Below are 23399 nucleotides of genomic sequence, written 5' to 3'. Positions count from 1 at the left end.
ACATGGCTAGAAGTGTTTTACAAGTCCTTAGAATTTAAAAGTAAATTTCTGAGATCAAACTCTATGAGCATCTTATTAGCTTCTTCAGCTACCTTTTTGGTTATCAGCTAATAGCAGGGGCCAGCACTAGTTTGGTTATGTCCATGTTGAACTAGAGAATACAATTCTCACTTCTTCTTTTGTCACCTTATACTTTAAGTAATATGCAAGTTTCCAGTGTAGCTAGATTACAGTATTTACATATCATGTACAGAGCTTATATGCTTCTGTTTCATGAGCAGAAAACTGGACTGCTTTCTTCTCAAGCTCAGCAGTGAAACTGGTATCATCAAAGATCTTGACCCTAAAGCAGGGAATTTACACCTGATGCAGTGCTCTTGATTTGGTTGATGCTATGGAGCTAGCAGTATGGTTGCGATCTGCAGCCGATCCAGATTGCAACCAGGCTTTTACAGAGTGTAATAAGTTTTTTTTTTCTCTTATACAGGGATCAAATAATGACTTCGTTAATACACTGCATGTGTCTTTGGATATGTGACTTCCCACCTCCCTTGCAAATAGTCACCAAAATGATTTCAGGCTATAGGGTTGGCTTTCATATGGGAAAGATAACAATATATCAATAATTTTTCCTTGGAAAAACAAGGAAAACAAGGTGGTCTGGCATGAACCATTTTCCTTTACCAAATGCTATTGCTGAACCACTGTAACATTACTTAGGACTTGATTCTCTTTAATCAGCTGTGCTGTCTGAAATACAGCAGAAACAGCAGTTGTAGCTCAAAATAGAGCTTAAAATGGGGCTTGCATGTAGATAAGAATTCCATGATTTTTAAGAGCTTTTGGTCATTTAGCTGGATAAACATGGAACTACTTCTTAACTACCAAGTATGTTGTTTTGGTCTGTGCTGGGCCTGTGCTGAAGTCTTAGTTAACGCAAGTCTTCTAAGTGAAATCAATAGTTCTATGGTTCAAAGATGGCAGAAGTTCATACTGTTCGTATGTGAATGTGATTCCTGTATAGACTTTGTAGCTATCATGGTGATTCCAGGGCTGGACTTGTAGTTACAAATAATTTAGTTTTTAATGAGTGGCATGGTCTTCTTTGATTGTATGTAATGTAAGCTATGTAATTCATCTCTAAAATATATCGGAGGCACCCAGTTTATAAACTGGATGAACTTATGGATTGGTGTTTGGATCTGTGACAGCTTCGTATTTTAGCAGAAGAGTTTGGAGGAAGAGCAAGGTCTGAGGCATGGCTCAACACGATTTAAACCTTATGGTTTAGAAAATTGCATTGACTGGACAGCTGCAGTACTTGCTGCGTTTAAGGACTTCACTTGAATTTCTATTGTGCAAAAGGAGTCCTGAGGCAGTAGCTACTCTGGAAATTGATTTAGGAAAAAGGCTCTGTTTCGAGGAGAATATTATGTGCTCCTCACCTCTGCAAGCTTCCCTGCTCTTTTCATTAGTTGGTGCTTCTCTAGGAGGCATTCCTCTCATGCTTTTGTTCTATCCTTTTTTTTCACAACATGAAAGAAAATCCTCCGTTTCATGTGCTCCGCAGAGTTCCTTTCATCCTTCAAAGTGATGTTACTTATTTTGCAATGTAACACCTATATGAGGTTGCTTTTGAGCTGTAAGGCTAAGTATTGTTTTTGTTGTGAGGATTATAATGTTTGCGTGTTTACCACGTGTTATTGATTGATAACAGTAATTAAGTAACTGAAGGTTTTCACTTGTTTTCTTTTTTCACTCTTCTGTTTCTCACAGGTTCATTGCTAAACCATGTGCCTTAGGCCTTAAAGTCCAAGCCAATGGACCACAGAAAGCTCAACCTAATGCTATCCTGGAAAAAGTTTTCACAGCTATTACAAAGGTAGAGTATTTAACTAAAATATTTACCTTATAAAGTGGGATATGGCACTATAAACTGTGTCTGGAAAAAAAAAAGCTAACTGCTAAATGCAGTGCTGCATTTTTACAGCTGAAATCAGAACGTGCAAATGCCAAGGTTGTCATTGACGTGCCAGCTTGAGCAGTTGTGCATCCCTTCGTGACGTCTCCTCTAAGCTTTTAGTAAAAAAAATTGTTACAGAAACATTTTGTAGGTGCCATATGGCCATCTACTTTTTTTTACTGCTTATCTTGTAGAAATTTTCACAGAATCGTCGAGTTTTTTGAAAAAAGAGCGAATTGTGAGCCAGTGAAACTGGCCTTACTGTGTTTTCCATGAAACTTCAAAGCTACTCCTTCTAGGGGAACTACCTGAGCACGGGGCGCTGGTGGTTTTCTGGTGTCCCAGCTGTTCACATTGTGATGAATGTCCTTTGAAAGTGGGACGGAAGGGAGGAAGAATCTAGAAAAATAGGGGAACTGACTGAATAATGTTTTAGAGCTTGCAGGTTTTTTTTGAAGAAAACAAGCTTTTCCCCCACCACTTATGTCTCTGTCTCTACAGCCCTCACTGTATGACATCTCAACTAAACCTCTATGTAATCCTTTCCATGCTTTTGAAGCAGCCTGAGCTTTTCCATAGCAGTGAGCAGTGATCAGGTGTCTTTTAGCACCTCCTGAAGTCTTCAGTGGTCAGCTGTTTTGTAGCAGAAAGGCCTGTGGAGGCCTGAAGGACAAAGCCACTGTGCTGCAGGAACTTCCGAGTCCCACTTCGGCTCCAGGCTGCAGCTGGGCATGCCACAGCAAAGGCATCAGCCTAAACTTCAGAGAGTATTAGAGTCACAGAGGGCAAAACTGGGTTCAGTGTCAGGGACAGTGAAATATGCCATGGATCTGTCTTGCTTGTGTGTCCTACCCTATCCTCAGATCACCATGGCACTTGGTGTGGTTTTTGTCCTGTCTTCAGAGAGGGAATTGCACATTCCTTGTTTCTAAAAGCTGCAGCACATGTGCTCTCGCCGAGACTCAGCTGGAGGAAGAATGGGATTTTTTGGGGTTTTTTTTCTAATTTTTCTTTGCAGAATCTGCTAGTCCAACACAGGGCTTGAATGTGTGAAGTGATCTAACTAATGCCTGTGAGTCATTTTAGGAGCTGGCACACACGGCTCCCAGCACCCAGTGCATGGAGATGAGTGGGAAGAGCTCCAAAGGAAAGTATCTACTTTCCTGTAAGAATTTGGTAGGGCTGTCTGGTTGCTGCTCTCAAAGAAATGGTCCGATTTAGCTAGCCACCTTTTTTGAGTCATGTGCAGCAGTTCTCTCTAGTCAAGCTCCCAAGAGCTGCATCAATCATTTGATTTTTCTAAAGTTACAGAGAATGGCTTTTCTTAATCTTCCCTTGGAAAAACTAGTGGCTACTTTGGCTGCAAAAAAAAAGTATTTTTTTTCTTCTTTTTTTTTTTTTTGAGATGGACAGCAAATACTTCACCCTTCTCTTGTCTCATCTTTTCCCTTCCCTTTCCTTCCTGTCTTTTCCTGGAGGCTGATAGATGAAACTTCAGCCTGATGAAAGCTTTGCTGTTTTACCTCTTGCAACATTTAAAAAAGTTATTGTGGCAGCTCTTCTGTCTCATTCAATGTATGTAACTGGCTTGCAGAAGTAAAGCTAAAGCTCCAGAGAACAGATTGTCCAAAAGCTTTTTCTGTTTCTTTAAAAACTAATGTGTTCAGGAGAAATATATAAGTAGTCCTCGTGCAGTATTGTATGTGTAGAACTCTGTGTGATCAAAAACGTGGCCTGTGCCACTCTTCTCCATATAGTAGTCAAATTAAGGATAGACCCATTTTCTTTTGCCTTACCTCTGCACTGATTTAGAGTTCCACATTTGCTGCTTTGGAGAATAATTGTGTGTAGCTAATTTTACAGAAAAAAATTCTCTCCCCCTGTTGTCAAGGTGATTTCCCTTTTGAAGTTGTCACTTCATTTAATGACCTAATTTTTTAATATTAACATGCACAAACATGGGATAGATCTTTCCATGACAGTCAAACAATCTTTACTACTACAACAGTCAATAGGACAAAGATCCTGATGCAGGAGGATGGAACAGGCATAGTGTGTGGCAGGCAGGGGGGTGCTGTAAGCCCCACTGCTTGAGAAATGCATGGAATTTTATCCCTACTTATCATCACTTTCCAAGTTTCAAGCAAGTTTTCATCCCATTGTCCCTGTTAAGTTTCTTATTAGTAATAACCTGCATGCAATGTTACAGCATATGTCCTTCTAGATTAATAACAGTCACTGTAAACATATTTCAATGTGGATCTGCCAGCAGAGATTTCTGTGAAAGTAATATTATTTCTGTGTATCCATGTGTCTGACAGGCAACCTCTAAGACATCTAGAGGTGATTACAGTGGTTCTAAATTTAAAGTGGAGTTACTGCAGTTGGGTAAAGCAATAATTTTTATCCTTCTCTCTTCTGTAGCATCCAGATGAGAAGAGGCTGGAGGGCCTCTCCAAGCAGCTGGACTGGGATGTACGCAGCATTCAACGTTGGTTTCGACAAAGACGCAACCAGGAAAAGCCCAGCACTCTTACGAAGTTCTGTGAGAGCATGTAAGGACGCACATTCTCTTCTTGAATCTTGTTGAGGCTGTGTCCTCATTAGTTTTCCCCTTTGTTCATCATGGGTGTTTTTGCAGACTGGTAGAAAATGATACAAATTGGTGGAATATAACTTCTTGAATGAGAAAAACAATCTTCTTTCTCCTGAAGGAGTCAGATTGTACTTTTATGTGTACTTACAATGATGAAAAGCTTTCAGAGATCAGGTGGTTGTGATTCTGTACTGTCAGGGTGCAAGCCTGATCCTTTGAGACAAATAGCCTGGTGTTAGGGTGGGAAGCTGTCTTTACAGCACAGTCTTTAGCTATACAACCTGACAGAGATCTGAGATGGAGGAGTAAAGATAAAAGCCAATTGGGTTGTTACACCCTTTCTTTGTTTTTTTCTCATCCCAGGCCTGTCCCTTTTTCTAGCCCATTTCCTTGGGTGCACTGAACTCTGAGAAGCTAAAGGCTCCTACACTCTCTTTAGGAAGTTATTTTTCACCTGCCAGGGTTTACTTCTAAGGAATCTTTCCCAGCACCCAGCTGTTCTTCAAACTGTTTGTCTACATAAAGGTCATTTTTCTAATTAGACCGCATTGTTCTTAGTATCTGAGTTACATTTCCATGCCAGCTGGATTTAACATATTAATGCTTAATCTGCATTGAAAGAGCATGGAAAATTAAATCTACTTAAAATATTTACATGTTTTTCTTAAAGGAGGACTGATAGACATTGAATTCATAACAAAACACAAAGAACAACAGTAGTTTATTTGAAAGACTCATTAATTCCAAGGCTCGGCCCTCTAGCACTGCTGGATGTTGTTGCTTTGATGTGGAGGTCATGCATTTAAGGCAAATTTTACATGCTCCAGATCAAGAGACTTGGCAAATATTTCTGAGGCCATAAACAAGTATTGGCTTTATTACACCCTGTTGGTCAGGTATTTTTGTTATTGCTGGCTTAAAACTCTAGTTACACTTTTTTTTTTACCTGGGAAAGAAGTGTTAGGTAGAAATGTCAGCAGAAATAAAGAAAGCCTATATAAGTTAGAAAGCAAATCTTAGTTAATCTTGTTTTCCAAGTTTTGGGGTTTTTTATTCCTAACAATTCTTAAATTATCTCTTTAAGAAATTGCAAATAAAGAAATCACAAAAACACTGCAGACCAGCCAGAGAGAGAGGGATATGTATGTGTGTGTGTATATATATAAAAAACCAACTTGTGGAATATACTGTTGTATCATTCATGCAGATTTCCTAAATATATTTCATACTTTTTCCTTTTGTAGGTTTCCTAAGTATTTATCTAAAACTTTATTTTCCTGTGGAGACATACAGGAAGGTTCATAATATGCTCCTGAATAAATAATATATTAAGGCTTTTTTTTCCTAAAGACAAACCATAGATGAAATGTTACTCGAGTAGCAACTGATACTTACTTTCAACTAAAGACTGAATAGGAGAGAAATTAGGAGAGTTACTGTTAAGCATATTGTCTCTCTAGCTCAAAGAATTGAGAGTCCTTTTTTTTAATTTTAGAAGAAGAAAGATAAATTGTCTAAAGATGATTGCCCTTTAATAAACAGAGGAACTTAACTATCAGAATGCTTAAGTCCTTTCCTTGGTATTTACAGCTAAAATCCACCCTATTTAATATTTAATAAAGACAGGCAGGGTAAGATTATGGATAAACCTAGTCATCCTGTTGCCAGCAGCTGGTGGTCTTAGAGCTACTAATTTTTGAGATCAGTAAAGAGCAGCCTTTTTTCTACAAGGGTTGTAGCTGTTAATGTATACACTTGTCTGCTTAACTTGTAGGAAAGGCTGTGGAATCTTGAAAAAAATTAAAGCTTTATTACTGTTACAGCTAGCATATTTGGGTGGTATATTTGGTTGGCTCTGTAACTCAGGTCAAAGACTTCACTCTCTTGCATTAATGCCAGAACATTTGGGCTGACCTAGAGGTAGAAAAACATACCATGAAATCCAGGCACAGACAGGAAAGTTATGGGTGCTGAACTTGCTCCTTTGTGTCATACATTATGGAAAAAGCATGCAGATGAGAGTTATGAATGCAAACTGGAAGGTAAGGTCAAGCTGTAATGAATGTCACTATCTTATGCTGACAGCATTAAGTGCCAGCTTCATTTAGAGAGAGCCATTGGGTGTTACTGCAATATGTGTACTTAATAGTAATAATAATACTTGTCCAAAAGGAAGCAAGGTGGTGTAAATAATAATAAGTGGATAGTTCAGGTTCTCTCTGCTCATGGTTTGCAGAAGGTGCAGTGGGAGTTGCCTCTCCACCTCCATATGTACATGCTGCTGTAAAAATGTGGTGTTACCCAAGCGACCATGTGTGTGTTGCCCTGACACCGTTTCCAGTAGTGCAGTATGTGCCACCAGCCGTCCTGTCACATGTGCTGGATGGAGTTGTTGGCAGGTAGTCTGAACAGGACTGAGAAGCCAGGGATACCCTTTTTTCCCCTCAGTATGGGTGTTAAATGGTTGTCTAGTTAAATCTGTCCATCAGAGCACTAAGTGTGGTGCTTCACTTCAGTATGTTTGGGGCAAAGAAGTCCTTCTGTATGAGGTCTGTAGCCTTTTCACAGCTATTGAGTTAATGGGGTAACTTTTTGGATGAAGAGTCCATGTGTGGCAGCTGCTTCGGAGCTCTGGGCTGCTTAAAGCATGTGTTCCCATGACAGCCATGGGAATGGGAGCACTCCAAGTCTTCAGTAACTGGGGCACCAGTGGAGAGTTTCATAGCCCTGACAGAGAATGAAATGTGCTCTTATGTAATAGGTAGTCACAGAGCACGCAGAATGACAGTGATCCCCACCTACACCTTCAACTGTTGAGCTGCTGTTGGCCTTCCAGAGAAGACTTCAGTTTTGCTGGCAACTGCATTGATTGACTGTGACTTGGAAAGAAATGTGACAGAACCCACAGTAAATGTGGAGATGCTTAGAAAGAGCTCCAACTCTTTTTTACATGGAGACGATTCAATTTACTGCTGGAAAAAGAGTTCCTTGGGCCTAGAGTGGCCCAAACAGACTAAAACAGTAACTTAAATCATGAGATTCTTCTTGTCATAGATTTCTCACTTTCTTTACCCCTTCCCTGCTTTTTCTTTTCAAGCAACTTCAGTTCTGGTCCTAAACAGAGTTGCAGAGAAACTCCAGAGCCTACACAAACTCTTTTTCAAAATGGAATAATTCCTTTGTTGCCAGCCTTTGTCAGATGACCTGGGCATTAGCAGATGGTGGTTATATGAAGAAAAAGGCAGTAATAAAATCTCTTGTCTATAGACACAGGTTGTGGTACAGCATTGTAGTGAAAATAAATTACTTTACAGGGACCTTAACCAGAAATCACCCCATAGAGTTTTGTGTGTCAGTCTGAAAGAGAAGGTGCCATTTGATTGTCGGAGCTGTGGAGACCAGTAATGGTGAGACTTCAGTGACATCACGTACCTGCTTAAGATTTCAGATGTTATGGTGATAAGTGTCTATAGGAAATATGAAATAGATAATTTTACCAGGTGATGATTCACGACCCAGTATTAGTCAGAAAGACAGTAATAAATGGTGTGCTGAGGGTTATTTTACTAGCAAGTCAATGGGTTGTTTCTCAAGGATTTGGTGATTCTGACAAGAAACTTGGAGTTAACAGCAGAGTGTTTGTAGTCACTAGGAAAGTGACGATAAAAACTATAGTGACTAATGTCACTATAACCTCAGATTGTAATGCTCAGGCACTTAGCTTACTATATTAGCTGAAGGAGAGAATCTGTCCATAGCTTTTCTTTCTCTAGTGGGTATTTAGGCAGTTTTGCTCTTTTCCTCAACTTGAAAGATCCAAGGTGCATAAAGGAGAAGAAAAAGTGATTAACTGAGTGTGCAAAGTAGACGTTTCTACTGCCATGTATTTCCGTTGTTTTCTATTCCTTTCTCTCTGTCCTCATGGCACAGCCTAACATCAAGGAAAGACAAACTTTCTGCTGAACGAGAGTAGAGTAAGGACCTTGTGCTCTGCATTTTGAGTGTGCACTGCATGAGAAAACACAGAAAGTAGGTTACCTTGAATCTTTCTGAAGCTCATGTTGTTTCTGTGTTACTCACGGAGAGTGTCTCCAGTATTTTACAAGGCTAAAAGTTGTTTTTGCAGAGGACTATCAATCTATTTATAGGCAGGTGATATAAATTGGATCAAATGCTCTAACAACTCTGCCAGAGCACAGTTCTAGCACAGAAATGGTTTTTTTTACTATTTTTTTTTAAAAAAGATGTCTGACCACAAATATGTTCCCAAAAAATGTCTTAAGGAAGAATGTTGCATCTGAATATAATGGAATGGGTATTACAGGCATAGAATAAGCTAGTGGGAGAAAGGCTTCAAGGTATGCTGGGGACAACTGGGAGGATGTAACTCTTGGAAGACCAAGAATGGTGGCTTTGCTGATTGCCAGACAGAATACAGGATCCAAGAATGTCTTTGTTAATGTCTGATGTGTCAGAAAGCCAATGCAGTTGTGATTCCCAAACCACTTCCAATTTCTTCCCAGTTTCAGTGTATTGCGCGGCTGCTCACACTACCAGCACGTAAGCATGTCTGCTTTTCTCAAAGCCTGAATAGTATGGAAAGAGCAAGCATTCTGTCCTCCTCCCTTGTTGTCTAGAGCAAAGGGAAAGAACCTGTGATGCCTGGGACTTTGGAATGTCATCAGGCTTGTGACTTGTCTGTCCTACAGCTATGAACATTTAAACAAGCTGCTTATTAGAGACATTTACACGGTTTCCAAGGAGTGGCTGGCAGAAACGTATGGCCAAGAGAGTTTTTTGAGTTTGTGCAACAGTGTGCATGTGAAAACATGGAAATGTGCAGACTGAAGAGCCAAAGATTTTTTTTCCCCCTTATTCTTCTCTAGAAGAAGCTTGGATACTAAAATATCTGTAAGTGGAGTGACTTTTAGTTTTGATGTAGGGGAGACAAGAGTCTCTGTTTCATCTCCTAGCCAGAACATATTCTTTTTCCTAGGGAATTGAAACTGTGTTTATGCATGTTGCTTTTGTGGAGATTTTATCTATCTATAGATGTACGTATGTATGTGCATGTGTATGTGTATAGATAGAGACTGTTGTATACAGAAATTTTTTTTTTTACTTATTATGCACATTTGTGTGAAAATTTTATGGGCAGTTTGCAACTTCTTGGCCATATTGCTTTTCTCAACTAGCAGCGTAATTCTCTTCTGCAAAAATGTACTGGAAAAATAACTATGCAAGGGAAAAAAATTGAGACAGCTGCTTGGTTGTTGAAATTCTGAATTGTGCTGATTACAAATCTTAACAAAGCTCATAAAAGAATTCATCAGTCTCTGCTTTGTGGGTAGCAGTAAAGCACTAGAAAATAAATAGGCGTCAAAAAGCTTCTAGCTCTGAATTTTTAGTAGCCTCAGGCCCTCTTAAGTCAGCTTCTAAAACACTACTGAATACAATGATCTTTGAGATGCAAGCAAAAATATGTGGTAAATGGTATTATGGGTCCATTTAATTCTGATTTGTGAATGCAGGTTTTCAGCTGCCTCAGTGCTACATGCAACGGAGGACTAACCAGTGTTTCACAACCAGAAAAGAGAACAAGGGGTTGGGTCTGTAAAGCTGTGCTACTGCTACGTGCTCAGGGGCAAGTGTGATAGTTACTGTTCAATGGCCATAGAACTATCAAATCTCCCTCGTTTTCCTCTGCTGGTTTCCATGGGGCAGCAATGGCTGTTCCTCTTCACTCTCTCGCAGGTATGAGGCACAACCTCTCCCCTGCTGCTCTGGTCTGTTCAGGAGATCTAAGCACTGGTAACTCAACCAGCTGCTTGATGAAAGGGAAACCGCACAACTAACTAGTATGCTGATAAAAAAGTTAGAGGTTTTCCTTGCTATTATAATTCTGGATTTTTTTTGTTTTTTAACTGGGCAGATACTTAGTTCTGCTGCTCCTTCTCCTCATAACGTCCTGCAGTAGGCTGTGTCCTGCCGTGGGCTGCGTGCTGCATCCGGGTGCTCCTGGGACGGGTCCTTCTGCTGACATGATCATAGGACAGCAGTCTTGCCTGAAAGAGAAAGCATCAAGGAAAATTCGAAATTTCTGGAAGTTACTGTGAAATAGCAGCAAACTCTGCAATAGTACTGGAAGCCTCTAAGTAATTACGATGATTTCTTTCTTCTGGAACACTTTGTACTGAAACAGTTAATAGGACTGTTAAATATTTATACAGGTGAAAAAAGTTAGTATTTTGCATATTTTTCTTGCTGATCCTTAACTACTTCTGTTCTGTATTTCAGTTAGCTTTCTGTGACCTTGAGTGAAATATTCATTGGTGCTTCACAGAAACTGTTACGGTACTGGAACAGCTACTTTATATTTCTATTAGTGGTGCCTGAAGAACACAGTATTGTGTGATATCAGTGAGGAGTAGGAAGTGTATATTTGTGTACACCTCTCTGTCTGGATGTAGATTTTCTTATTTTTTTCCTTTCTCCATGCTATGACCTTAGAACAAAGGGAGTTGGGCAGGAAGAATAAGAGGAGGAGTATTTTTTCAAGCACAATAGCTGGGTTTATAGCCAAGAGACTGCTTTGGCTCAGGTTAGGCAACAAGGTGGTTTCCCCAAAGCTGCTAACTCAAAACACCACTGTGGTGAAACAGACCTGTAAAGGGAAAGCTGCTGTGATTGACGCAGTTTCTTCGAGTGCCAGTGTCAAGCTGAGAAGTTGCCTAACTTCTTTTAACCTACGGAGCATCAAGACGAGGCTAGACAGTGTAAACACAGATTTTGCTTAATCCACTCAGCCAAGTGTAGCACTTTGCAAAATAAATTTTGAGGCATCCTGCTTTACTTTGAAGAAGTTTTTCAGTGTCACTGTTTGCTGCTACTGTCTGTACACTCCAGGTGAGCCAAGCTTGTAGCAAAAGGAAAGAGGAGCAACTGCTACATGATTTGTCTTTGTAAAACAGTGTGCCCTTTTCAAATTAATTATCTGAGAAATTACTCTCACTTAGCATAAATCTCCATGGCTGGCAGGATTTTCTGTTGTTGGAACCAACAATTTTTTTTTTTAATAACACACACACACACACACAGAGCCCTGTCCACAGTTTTGATTTTTTTTTTCCATGTGAAGTCCTTATTGGTTTGTATTAGTTGCACTTGAAAAACCAGTAAAGGTTGAGTCTGACAGCCTTCATCAGAAGTAAAGACCACTTTAATGTTGTTTTCTGAAGGTCTTTATTGATTACTTTTTTATTTATTTAGTTTTTCTTTACTGAATGTCATGTAACTAAGTAATGTGTATCTTTCCATTAAAAGATAAGGGAAATTCTTGTCAATGAATCCTGATAGCAGTATGTCATAAAACTGCTGGTGAAAGTAAATTGGTGGCTCTTAAATGGCCATAAATTGCTTGTAAAGCAAGAAGTGTGTTCTTGTTTGGTTTGGGTTTTGTTTTTTTTAGAAGAAGGGAGTCATAAACCTGCTGTGTGATTTCTAATGTAGAAATGCTGGAGAAAGAAGAACTAATAACAAAAATGGATTCTTGGTATTATCAAACTTACGAGATTCTATTATCGTTTTCATTATGTTAAGTGTCTCTCTAAAAACAGCAGCTTGAAGATCTCAGCTCTCATTTACTTGACATAAAATAATGTCTAAACAAGTCACCTTTGCCTTCACAATGGAACAAAGCTGGAAAATAAGGGTGTGCCTTCAGCGTCATGCTCCATTTTGCCCCAGGCGGTCTCATCTCCCGTGTGCTGCACTTCATGAATACTGATTTGCTGCTGGATGCCCTTCTGTAGTGGTGCTGCTACCACTTGCCAAAAGGGAATGCAGGCACCATTGAAAGGATAATTCATTGAAAAGATAATTCACTCCATGGTTTCCTCCAGACAGATGACATGGATATAAAATTTGCCAAATCTGACTCTTCCAGCTGGGATACTCTTGTTATCCAAGCAGGGCTAGTGCCTCTACATTGTGCCATAGGTCAAGCAGCACATGCTTGGTGTCAGGCCATAAAAACACTGTTCTGGCAAGATGCAATACATCAGTCTTAGTATTTCAGAAATGTGGATCCTTCTTGCAGGGATGGAAGAAAAGAAAGTGGGGAGGGAGAAGACAAAAAAACCCACAAATGCCCATGATGTTTCAGAGCTATATTTCATATGAATGTGAAGTGGATCCTGGGCACATGCCATCCAGTGTTCAGCCCTGAGCACTGTGGATATGAACCCATCCACACTAGTTGGTCTCTTGCTGTAGTAAGGGGAAAAACGGGGGGGCGTGCTCGCAGGTGCTGGGCGACGGTCCGGAGTAAACTACAGGATCTCAATGTGAGTATGGAAGCTTCTCGTTTATTCGCAAAGAAAGCAGTGGTTATATAGACTATGCATATGTTAATCACACGCCCCGATCGCACTTGTGATTGGTCCATAGGTTTACATATTCAGAGCCGTGACCGCCCCCCCCCACTCTCGGATGTAGTTTTGCTTCCCGCCGAAGCAGGCACCACGGGGTTCTTTGTTTTGCACCGTGCAAGGGGAGTCCAAGGTCGCTAGCTCTGGGCTTAACCCTTGCTCAAAGCCTGGGTTGCTCAGACTGCTCAGTGGCACAAGATAGTGCCCCTTCTCACTTAACCAAACCTCTCCATCTTGCAACCCTGAACTCTATGAAGTGTCTGGGTGAGGGTTCATACATCAGGTGATACAGATTTAATGATAGTGTTAGTGTAAGGCAAGGGGGAACAACAAAGGTTAGCTCTTATACTACGCAGGGAAAGCTGTCTCTGAAGGGAATAGAACTGTTACTGGTGAAACCTACAGAGCTGGGTTGCCTGTCAGTATTTCCTAGTGTGCTGATAGACTGGTGTGAGCAGAACAAACTGTTCCATTGACATCTTAAATTAAAATTTTCATTAAATGTAATGTGAAAGTATGGTACTTTGCAGATGCAAATAGCAGCACAGTGACTGTAGATGCTAAAAGGATTGTGCAGGAGATCAGAGAGACAATGGAAGAAGAGGGTTGCCTTAGTTCAAGAAATTCTTTACTGTGAGGGTAGTGAGACACTGGAACAGGCTGCCCAGAGAAGTTGTGGCTGCCCCTTCCCTGGCAGTGTTGAAGGACAGATTGGATGAGGCTTTGAGCAACCTGGTCTAGTGGAAAGGTGTCCCTGCCTGTGGCAGGGGGGTTGGAACTAGATGATCTTTAAGGTCCCTTCCAACCCAAACCATTCTATGATTCTATGGTTCTTTAACTATAAAATATCCCGCATGCTTTTTATTTAGTGTAAATATGCTTTTTCGTATGATGTCATTCAGAGCTGGTTCACTGATGGCTTCCTTGCTCCAAGAGAAAGAGGGTAAGACAGTACTGGTTGCCTTAAGTTACGTGAAATATAGTAATTTGTAACATGAGTCCCTGGACACATGAATGAGTTAATGGCTGGCAAGCTGTCCTAATTTTAAAGTTGTGAGAACACAGTGCAGCCACTGAGAGCAGTTTTAATTCTGCCCTAACACTTGCTTACTGATGAATCAGGGCTAAACATCTTGCAAATACCTCCTCTCCAACACGCAGCTTGCTCAACACTCGCACTTCCAAATGCAGAGTCTGGGCAATCACACCCAGCTGCCACAGTGTGGTTTGCTGTGGGTTTATGCCTCCAGCTTTGCCTCTCTGAGCAGCTGTATTAGGCTCTGGACTATTCACATTTCTTTGGTGGCCAGGCTGGATAAGTAGCTTAATTATACATCCTTTTATGATTTTATTATGCGCTTTTGTGCTGTGGGATACTTGCACAGGCTGGCTCAGGCTGTGGTTCGGCAGCACAGGTTACTGCTGCAGTGCTAGTAAGGCCACCCGCCTGACTTCTACGTCCTTGCTCTCCCACCTACCCTGCCCTGTGCCAGACAGCTGGCTGTACAGCTGTTTTGTAGGGCAGCACACTATACTTATTTGGGGTTAAAGGTCACCCTGCATAAAAACACAGGGTGCTTGTCAGTCAGATTTTCCTGTTGTGCTCACAAGATGGTCACATAAGCATGCTGGAGTACTGTTGCTTGCAGTGGTGGGGAATATGTATGCATCTGAGTAACAGAAGGGAAACTGAGGAGGCATGGGCAGTACTTGCATCCAATGTGAAAGCTCAGGTTTTGGTGTGGTGGAGAGGAGAAGGGCAGCAAATTGCTGCAGCCACCTAGCCCCTTTTGATGTAGCAGGGTGGGAAGACGCAGTGTGGTGGAGCAGGGCATGGTGTGCCACGTGGTGCTCTGAGTGCATCTCTTCCTGCTGCCAGCTCTCTACAAGTGCTTAGATTAACATTGGCTGAAAGAATGAATGCTTTTCCGCTGAACAGCTGCTCCTATGGCTTTATTTACACCCTTTATCTAATTCTTCCTATTGTTATTTCTCAATTTTGAATAGTGAAATACTGGGTCTGGCTCTGCTCTTGTTGCCCTTCTATCCCACTGCATTAGAAAGCTGAACTGTCCAGTGAAGGGGAAGGTGGGAGGTGGGAGTAGACTTCTTGCAGCTCTGTGCATGCTGCTCAAGAGGCTCCAGTTAGTTTGGGACTGGTATGAAACAGACCACTGAATTGGACAAGGTTGGCAGTTTCCCTCGTGATTCCTTTCCTGCCGTATCTGCCATGCTCATGTGTGAATCTGGTATATGATCTCTGTTTTGTCTTTTTAAGCTGGGCCTCAGGACATCTCTGTGCCTAAACATGGGATTAGGGGGAAATTAAAACATTGGTTATGTGTCAGGAATTGCCAGCCTTCTTCCAGTGCTGTTCTGCTGGAGCAGACAGGCAAAGATGTCCATGCCATGTCCTCAGACTATGCTCACTATTTTTAGACTGTGCTGTAAGCACTTTTCATTTTGCATCTTATGAAATTCCCCTCTTCCCTCAAATTGGATTACTTAAAAACTTTGAATTCCCTGCCCTTACTGTCTTCTGTGACATAGTTTTTAACACAATTAATAAATTTAATTTAACTCATGTGCTGGTCCTGCAAAGAGACCATCACTTAACATTATCATTGCACATTAAGCAAGGTTATAATAAATTAACTAGGTTTCCATTCTCTTGCGGTTTGTGTGTGCTCATCATTATGTTATGGAAATTAAATAATTCTTTAAATTCTAGTTAATGTGAACACTAGTTCAAAATTACAGTTGCAATATAATGACTGAAGACAACTAAAGGAAAACTGCAAAGACTGCAGAAGCTGCTGCTTTCTTATGTTCCACACGCCTTGAATTGCCTAACTCTTGATTATGGAAGAGTCCAGCCGCCTTCTTTGGTCAGCCTCAGCTTTAAATGAAGTTGCCAAACACTGCAGACAAGTGGCTTGAAAGCAAAGAAACATGGAGGCAGAGCTGGGATTTTTCAGAAGAGCCATAGGAAATGTACAGCCAAGAAAGCAAGGGCTCGGTCTGGGATGCTACAGACTTCAAGACTACTTTTGATGCTTAGTAGATGGGATTCACAGGGCTTAAAAACTGACTCCTGGTGTTTTGGGGGAGGATCTTCTGTGAATTCAGCACAGGGTTTTCTCCCAGTTTGTCCCTCTTGTTCTACTTGAAGCATTGGGCTGCTGCTTCTTCACCATTTGTTAGTGTGTCTGTCTGTGGTAGATTTCACATACTGATATCTCTTGTTCTCTTGTTAAAAGTATTTTATTGCTGCCAAAATGTGAGGGCTTTTTTTATTTCTCTTAAGTGAAACTTTCCAATAATAAAACCATTCTTGCCCAAGTAGGATATTATCTATTAATAGCGAAGGTTGAGTTTACTTCTCAAATTTGTAATGATGCTTGTCAATTCATCTGTGATATTGGATTTCAAAGCTGAGCAGAAGAGAGGAAAGGCAGCAAAAACATTTCTCTTCCTCCCTTTCACAGTACTTTCTGCTCTTTTCATTGCTTTTATCCTGTAGATTTGGTGTTTGCTTCCTTTATATGCTTTAGTGGTTACTTGTTTTTGCCTTGTACTTTTTACCACCTTATTGCTTTGTCTTTTCCTAGAAAGTTCTCTTTTCTGTTTCCAAGATATTCATTTTTGTTACCAATCCAAGCTATGCTTTTGTTCAGCCTGTTATGTATTTGCAGTATGAAAGCAACGTGAGCAATGTTCACTTAGGCTGTAATAACTTTATGAAATGCATTATGAGCAAGTATTTATTCATGGAGAGTTACTGCCAGATTCAGAATAAATTCTCCATTTTTATGTGGATGCAAATTTTTGGATCTTCAGTGAGTGCAGATATCCACCAAGTTCTACACTTATTTTAATTTAAAAAGACATACAAACGTGAACAAAATGCTAATTTAGAAGGATACCCTTTTTACTCTCATTTCTGCTGTCTTCAGAGTAGTTAGCTGTTCTGCATGCGTAGCACTAGCAAATGGTGTTTGCCAAATTCACAGTGAATCAGTGCAGATTTGGTCCAATGGGAGCTCCCCAGGGATGCCTTTGTAGCAGGTTGTTCTCTTCCACAGGAGACTGCAAACTACAGACTCAATAGTCCAAAACTATTTGGTATCTTTCCAGTTTCAGTCTCTACCAAAAGAAAGAAACTTGAGTATGACATGTTCTCTGCAGGTTGCAAGTCACAATCAACACATATCAAAATAACTTACTCACTGAAGGGTAGTGGCAGTAAGATTTTATTTTATACACTGCAATGAATGAATTGGCACGCAAGTGCTTACTCCTTCTTCTCCCTCACATTTATGGTGCTACATGGTTTTATGTTACATTTCATTACCTTTCATTTTATAGATAAATGGACTGTGTGTATCTGTTCACAGAGACACAGAGTTACAGAGGAGAATTAGCTTCCACATTGTTTAATATTTTTCCCTTACGGGCATTTAACTACATTGTTTTCTGCGTTAGTAAGTCGTCTGATAATGTACTTTCATGCTCTTTAGAGAAAGCTGAACTGAGTATTTTCTTCAGATGTAAATATTTTGTAAGCTAATGTTGCAGCTTGTCATATGCTGTTCTGATTTCTTTTTTAATTTTTTCTTTTTCTCCTCCATTTTCTTTGCTGAGAGCTGAAAGCTATAAATAAACCTGAGTTAAGGTGGTACCTGGCTAATGCTGTATTTGTATGGCTGTCTGTCAAAATGCTTTTATGGAAAGATTTCCCCTGTACCTACATGGAAACAGATTTTTGATTGGCAGAATAGTTTTTGTGATATTTGGGCATAACATTGTATGTATGTCCAGGACAGGAAGGTAGGCATCACTGGAGTATTGTTAGACTCAAAAGAGATGAGTGGTGGCCTGTGGCTGACTAGATGTTGGCAGTGGCCTCAGCAAGAACATATAAACAGTGCTGGTGGAGGTGAGAAACTTACTAATTCCCCTAATGCTTTTTGGGATGATGCTATGGTAGTTGCTAGTGTAGCCATAGGCATGTAACCCAATGTTCAGTACAGCCTCTGTCTTCTGCTTCGGTGTCTCACCAGGGTGGTTGTACACAGACCTGCTGTGGCAGACACAGAGCCCAGGCTGCAGTGGAGACCTGTCTGATAACTTCATCTGTGCCCTACACATTTTGCACTTCACATACATCCATGTAATTCCACTCATTCCATTTTACTGACATCATTAGTGCATCGGGCCTTTCTGTTTGTATTGATTGGTGACCAGCATTTGCCTGTTCACGGATGCTTTGTTTTTCACTTCCCTGAAGTTCAAGAAACTGGCAGATGAAAAAACCATGAGTATGTGAGAGTTAAAGTTTGTCATGGATTTCTCCAGAGGAGTCAAGTAATGCATCAGCTTATGTAGTCCCGGTTACCTGCAGGTTGAATCTCCTAGGATCAGGCATGAAACAGGCTGAAATTGTGACTATCAGACAGGAAATATTCAATACAAGGTGCTGTAGAAACTGTGCTTTGAAATATTTAATGCTATCCCTTATGGTTAGTTATTTATATACTTTCAGACTAATGAGTATAGTTTGATTAGATGGTGCTTCTTGGTAAATTTGGGTTTCTGGCTTATTTAGTTTTATTCTTGCTGCTCTGATGACAGCACTTCTGCATGAAAAATAGTACAAAAATTTCCTGTCCCTGTTTCTTTGCAGTGTGCTTGGAATACTGAAGGATAATACATTAAATCTCAATAAACAAAAAAAACCCCAAAAAACAACCTTCATTGTAACGAACATCTTGTAGCGTTTTTTCTAAAGTTTCAGTGATGCAACAAATGGTGACTGGGAGGTAGGGAACGGGGGGGAAAATAAATGACAATGTAAATGTACTTCACGATACAAAAGGGAAAATAAAATTAAGGACAAGGTGAAGTTTGAATGTACTGCTACAAACTTTGCTTATCCTCCTATCAACTATGACAGCAATGCAACTCCTGCTTAGAAGATGGCGAGATTTATCATCTGAAATGGAAGTACAGAATTTGAAGAAACAGCAAGCCCTCCCCAGAAGACTGATCTATAACCGTGTAACACGGAGGGTGTGTGGTTGCTGTGCACAAACTCAGAACTGGAAAAGAGTGGGACAGTGAGCAGCTGTTGTGGTATCCATAGGGGAGCTGAAAGGCTGTGTTTGGAAACACAGGTGACTTGTGAGATCACCAGTAAGAATGGAGACTAGAGGTCGAGGTTGGAAAGACTTTGGGTTGGTTTTTGTCTCCAAGACTTGTCAGCTGTGTGCATTGAGCATCACTGATGAGAAACCAGTTCTGTTGATCAGACCACAGGGGAGGGTGTGTGGCAGCGACATCTGTTTCTTCTGTGTGCTCTTCCCATGAGCTTTCCAGACAGTAGTACCTCTTTGTAGGGCAAGATTTGGCAATGCTAATAGATCTCTGAGGTCTTATCAGAGCTTTATTTCATGTAGTCCTTGAAGCACTCAGAAGAGAACAGTTGCATAACCATTAAAGAGAAGCTGTGTAACCTAGAAGGAATTACCAAAACACCTATTATGTTATGCATCTTTTCTGGTCTAATTATATAAACATGCTTTATTATTTATAAAACTACATCACTTCAAAATTTAGTACTGTGTTTCCTTTCCTTTTTTCTGCGTTACTAAATTTTGCCCTTAAGACTTTCAGAACTGCATTTTGAGCATACAGATTTAGGACAGGACTGGTCTCAAGTGGCACTGTAACATTAAATATTAAATAACGGATTCAAACTGCAGCCAAGAGGAAAATCAGATGACAGTCAAACCTTAAGCCCTAAAATTGAAGAGGAAAGCAATAAAGTTTCTCAATTTATCATACCTGCTATTTTGCACATCTTAGTGAGCTGTGCATAACTGTCTCCTTCCTCAAATAACTTCTGCTTAACCATAGTGCAGGAGCTATTCACCATTTGCATGGTTGTTCCAGTCTAACTCAACAGCAGTACCATGCCAAAAAGGGCAAGAAGTTTGGGGTTTTCTTTTAATGAACACTCTATATATCCACTTGCATCTGCCAGGCTTTGCAGAAATGCAGCAAATTATTGTTACAGAAATCTTGGGAGGCAGCAAATTGGAGCAGTGGGGCTACTGCTGTCAAACATATTGTCACGCTTGCAGCTTTGTATGGGACTAGTTATCAGGAATGAAGATAAGTAAAGATTTAGTGGAGGGTACAGACTGAAGCAGAGTTGCACTTCTGTCTGGTTTCTGAACCAATCAAAGGTACACAATGGGGCTGTCCTACACACTAATTGTGTTTCTGATCTGCTCTGTCTTTGGGTTTTCAGTGTATAGTGAAAGCATACATCCATGTGTACCAGGCCAAACCCTGAGAGTGGGCCACCTGGGTTATTAGATTACCTTCACCCTGCCTTATTTGGAGTTCTGCCTGGAAGAGAGTTGGAACTCTCGTTTTCTAAATTCCTTAAAAAGCTGGTGTCTCAAAAGAAGGTGGCAGTTTGTTGCTTTACTCAGATAATAGCGCAGGCTGTGAAGTATAATAGTCATCCACTACAGTTCCCTGACAATCCTGTGGGACAGCACACTGCTCGTGACTTGTGTGTGTTAGGGCTTCAATGAGGGAAGGCAAAACATTCAAGAAGATTACTCAGAGTGAAACACAGTACATCTGAATTGTTATGTGCCTAATGCAAAAGCAGTTTTGTGCAAATTAACTACTGTAAGATTGAAGTCTTAATACTCTAAGATCAACACTTGTGATACAATACAAAAGGCCTTAAGTTTGAATTTGTGAGACCATTAAATGTTTGAGATGTTAGTAGCTCTCCTGGGTTTCGGATGGATTAAGCATTATTTTTCTGTGCTCTGTCCTGTATTTTTACATGGTTTATTGCCTAAAAAAAAATATTATCTTTGTGGAGTTTTTTTGTTGTATTACAGGAGGAGGGTTTCTGTTTGTTTGTTGGTGTTTGGTTTTGGTTTCTGTTAACCTAAAATGGGAGCTATAATACGTCAGTAGACAATGTCACAAATGTTAAGAAGTTGATCCAAAAGTTCAGAGTCCATTGGTTTTAGGATCATCTTCTAAATATCCCTTCTTAGACATAACCATCTAGAAGGAATGCCTACCTCTGGCTATGTCAGGAGCAGCAGTAATTGGATTAAGTCCCCTTGGGTGAATCGGAAAGTTGAAGGCTCTGGTACTGGGCTTGGAGAGCAGAGAAATGCAATGTGAAGATAAAACATGGACAGCTTTAAGTCACAGTGGGCACATGGGGAACTTAGCAATGCTTCCTGCTTAAAAGAAATAAACATTCAGTATTGTTTCAGCTCAGCCTCAGAGATGCTCCTTTGAGCACTCTCGCAGTGAACATACTCTTCACAGCCACAGGAAATAATTGCAGCAAAAATAGTTTTCAGTCTCAGCTAATGACTGTGATAGCCCAGCTACACGCTTGCCCAGTTCAGTCAGACAGTGGGGATTAAAATGAAGGGAGAACAAGCAGCGCGCTGGTGGTTAAAACCTTCTCATCTTCAGAACCAAGGCCTGCACCTGTGGAGTTTGTGTTAGGCTCAGTTTGGCTTTCAGCCCAAAGCCTGAGCCAGAGGTCTGTCAGCCCCTGCCAGGAGTTGAGTAGTGGGTGACTGAGAACAGCAAATCTGAAATTTTACTGAAGTGAATTTCCATGGGAAAAACTTCAGGAGTCTGCAGTTTCTCTGAGGATAGTTTTCAGAGCCAGAAAGCCATTTTTTTCAACTGCAGGCAATGTGGTGAGCCCATGGCTAGTTGCTAAATGTGAGGGGGTTTTTGATGTTAACTGTTTTGAAGTGTGACATTCTTACACTGCTGTTTGTGGCCCTGACTGTAGCAAATCAGAGGCAAAAGCATCTCTGTAAATAACAGCTACAATTCAGGAAGCAAAATGGCTGTTATGTTTTTAACATTGTGCATTTATTATGTTTCATGTTTGCTTGTTGAAAGTCATTTGGACACCTTTGGCTCCTTGCACATCATTTCTGGGTGACAGGCACTGGTTCGGCATCGGAGCCCTAAGGGGTGTGTGGTTATGGTGGGGAGGGCTGTGCGCTGACGGGGGTGTGCTGCAGAGCTGGGGGCTCTGCGGGAGTACCTGTGTTCTCAGCCCAGCCAGCTGGTTTTCCTGCAAAAGAAATGGAAGAAAGGGGAAAACGGAGGAGCAGAGAGGCCTTGCACCTCTTTAGCCTTATTTCTGGGAGAAGTGGCCCTTTTCCTGGGAGAGCTTGGCCATGCTGAGCTCACTCTGCTGGACAGCAGGTCCATGGGGAGGACATCATCTGACACAGAGCATGGACCTCACATGGTGGGCTCTGCAAAACGTGTGTGTATGAGGTAGGGGGGTAGGGGGGCTGCTTTGCTTGAACATTGCTTGAACAATTTGTTTTTATTAGCTGAAGTTTAATTTCACATTTCAGAGCAGAAATTTGGAGGGAAATTTTAAGGACAAAATTCATCAATGTGATGAAGGGAACCTAGTTAGACCTATGCATGAAATCAGTGAAATGCTTGCTCAAGTGTACACGTAAATAGTTTTTGCTGAATTGAGCACGACAGGGTATACAAGATTAGCTGGCAAAGGCTCTCCAACTTTTCCATCTTCTTAGTGTTCTGCACCATGCTGAAGAATCTTTAAAATTTCATTAGCCACTCAAAAGTTAAAAGGGTTGAGAGGTTAAGAAACTGTCTGTACTCTGGATCAGGAATGCATTCTCATGTTGAACAAGAGCAGTCAGATCTGTTCCTGAAGAGGGGCTCTAGAGTGTTCATTTTAAGAATGCATTAGAAAATAATTTCTTTTTTCATTACTGAAGAGTCACTTTTTAGCTTGACTGTTTGCTGCAGTGTATCACATCCATATTTGAAACACAACAACTGGCTTGATAAGCACCAGCACAACCTGAAGGATTTGCTAGAAGGGCCATATGTAAACAGGTTTGATCTCCCTCATCCTTAGCTCGAGCAGACCAGACGCAAGCCTGGTTCAATCTGGAAGTGTTGTACGCATGTTAGTGCAGGACTAAAGTGAACTTCATAAACCCTGTTGCGAGCAGACGGATTGAGTCTTCCAGAACACTTGTTCCTTGAATGCTTTCATCTGGGTTTACGGGATTTAAATTAACTGAAGAAGTCTTTCAAGCAGCACGCTTTGTGTGTATGTGGGTCATTGAAATTTTGTGTCTCTGTACAAATGACTGGAGGAGTGTTTCAGGTCTGAGGACCAGAGCAAATTCTCACAAAACAGAGCAGCTTCAGCTGTCCTCATCTTTCAGTTAAATGTGAATTGATGTGGCGGTTGCCCACAATGGGGTGCTTCACCTAGTGGCCTCCATTGTGTTGCTTTAATAGGGCAGCGAGCATTGCTAGGGGGAAAATGGAACAAAAGATA

The 23399-nt window shown here is 40.9% G+C and overlaps 1 protein-coding gene across 4 annotated transcripts in view; it reads left to right on the top strand.

Annotated features, from left to right (window-relative positions):
- CERS6 (ceramide synthase 6) overlaps positions 1-23399 on the top strand; it is a 137258-nt gene that overhangs the window by 41359 nt on the left and 72500 nt on the right. For all 4 annotated transcript variants that reach the window (XM_068407492.1, XM_068407494.1, XM_068407493.1 and 1 more), the window contains exons 2-3: positions 1777-1882; positions 4388-4518. In XM_068407492.1, the coding sequence (XP_068263593.1) occupies positions 1777-1882; positions 4388-4518 (237 nt within the window). The remainder of the gene's footprint in view (positions 1-1776; positions 1883-4387; positions 4519-23399) is intronic.

The sequence above is a fragment of the Nyctibius grandis genome, chromosome 9, assembly GCF_013368605.1.
Source record: "Nyctibius grandis isolate bNycGra1 chromosome 9, bNycGra1.pri, whole genome shotgun sequence".
NCBI classification, from domain to species: domain Eukaryota; kingdom Metazoa; phylum Chordata; class Aves; order Nyctibiiformes; family Nyctibiidae; genus Nyctibius; species Nyctibius grandis.
Note: the sequence above shows the minus strand (reverse complement) of the source record. Positions and strands in the feature narration are given on the sequence as shown.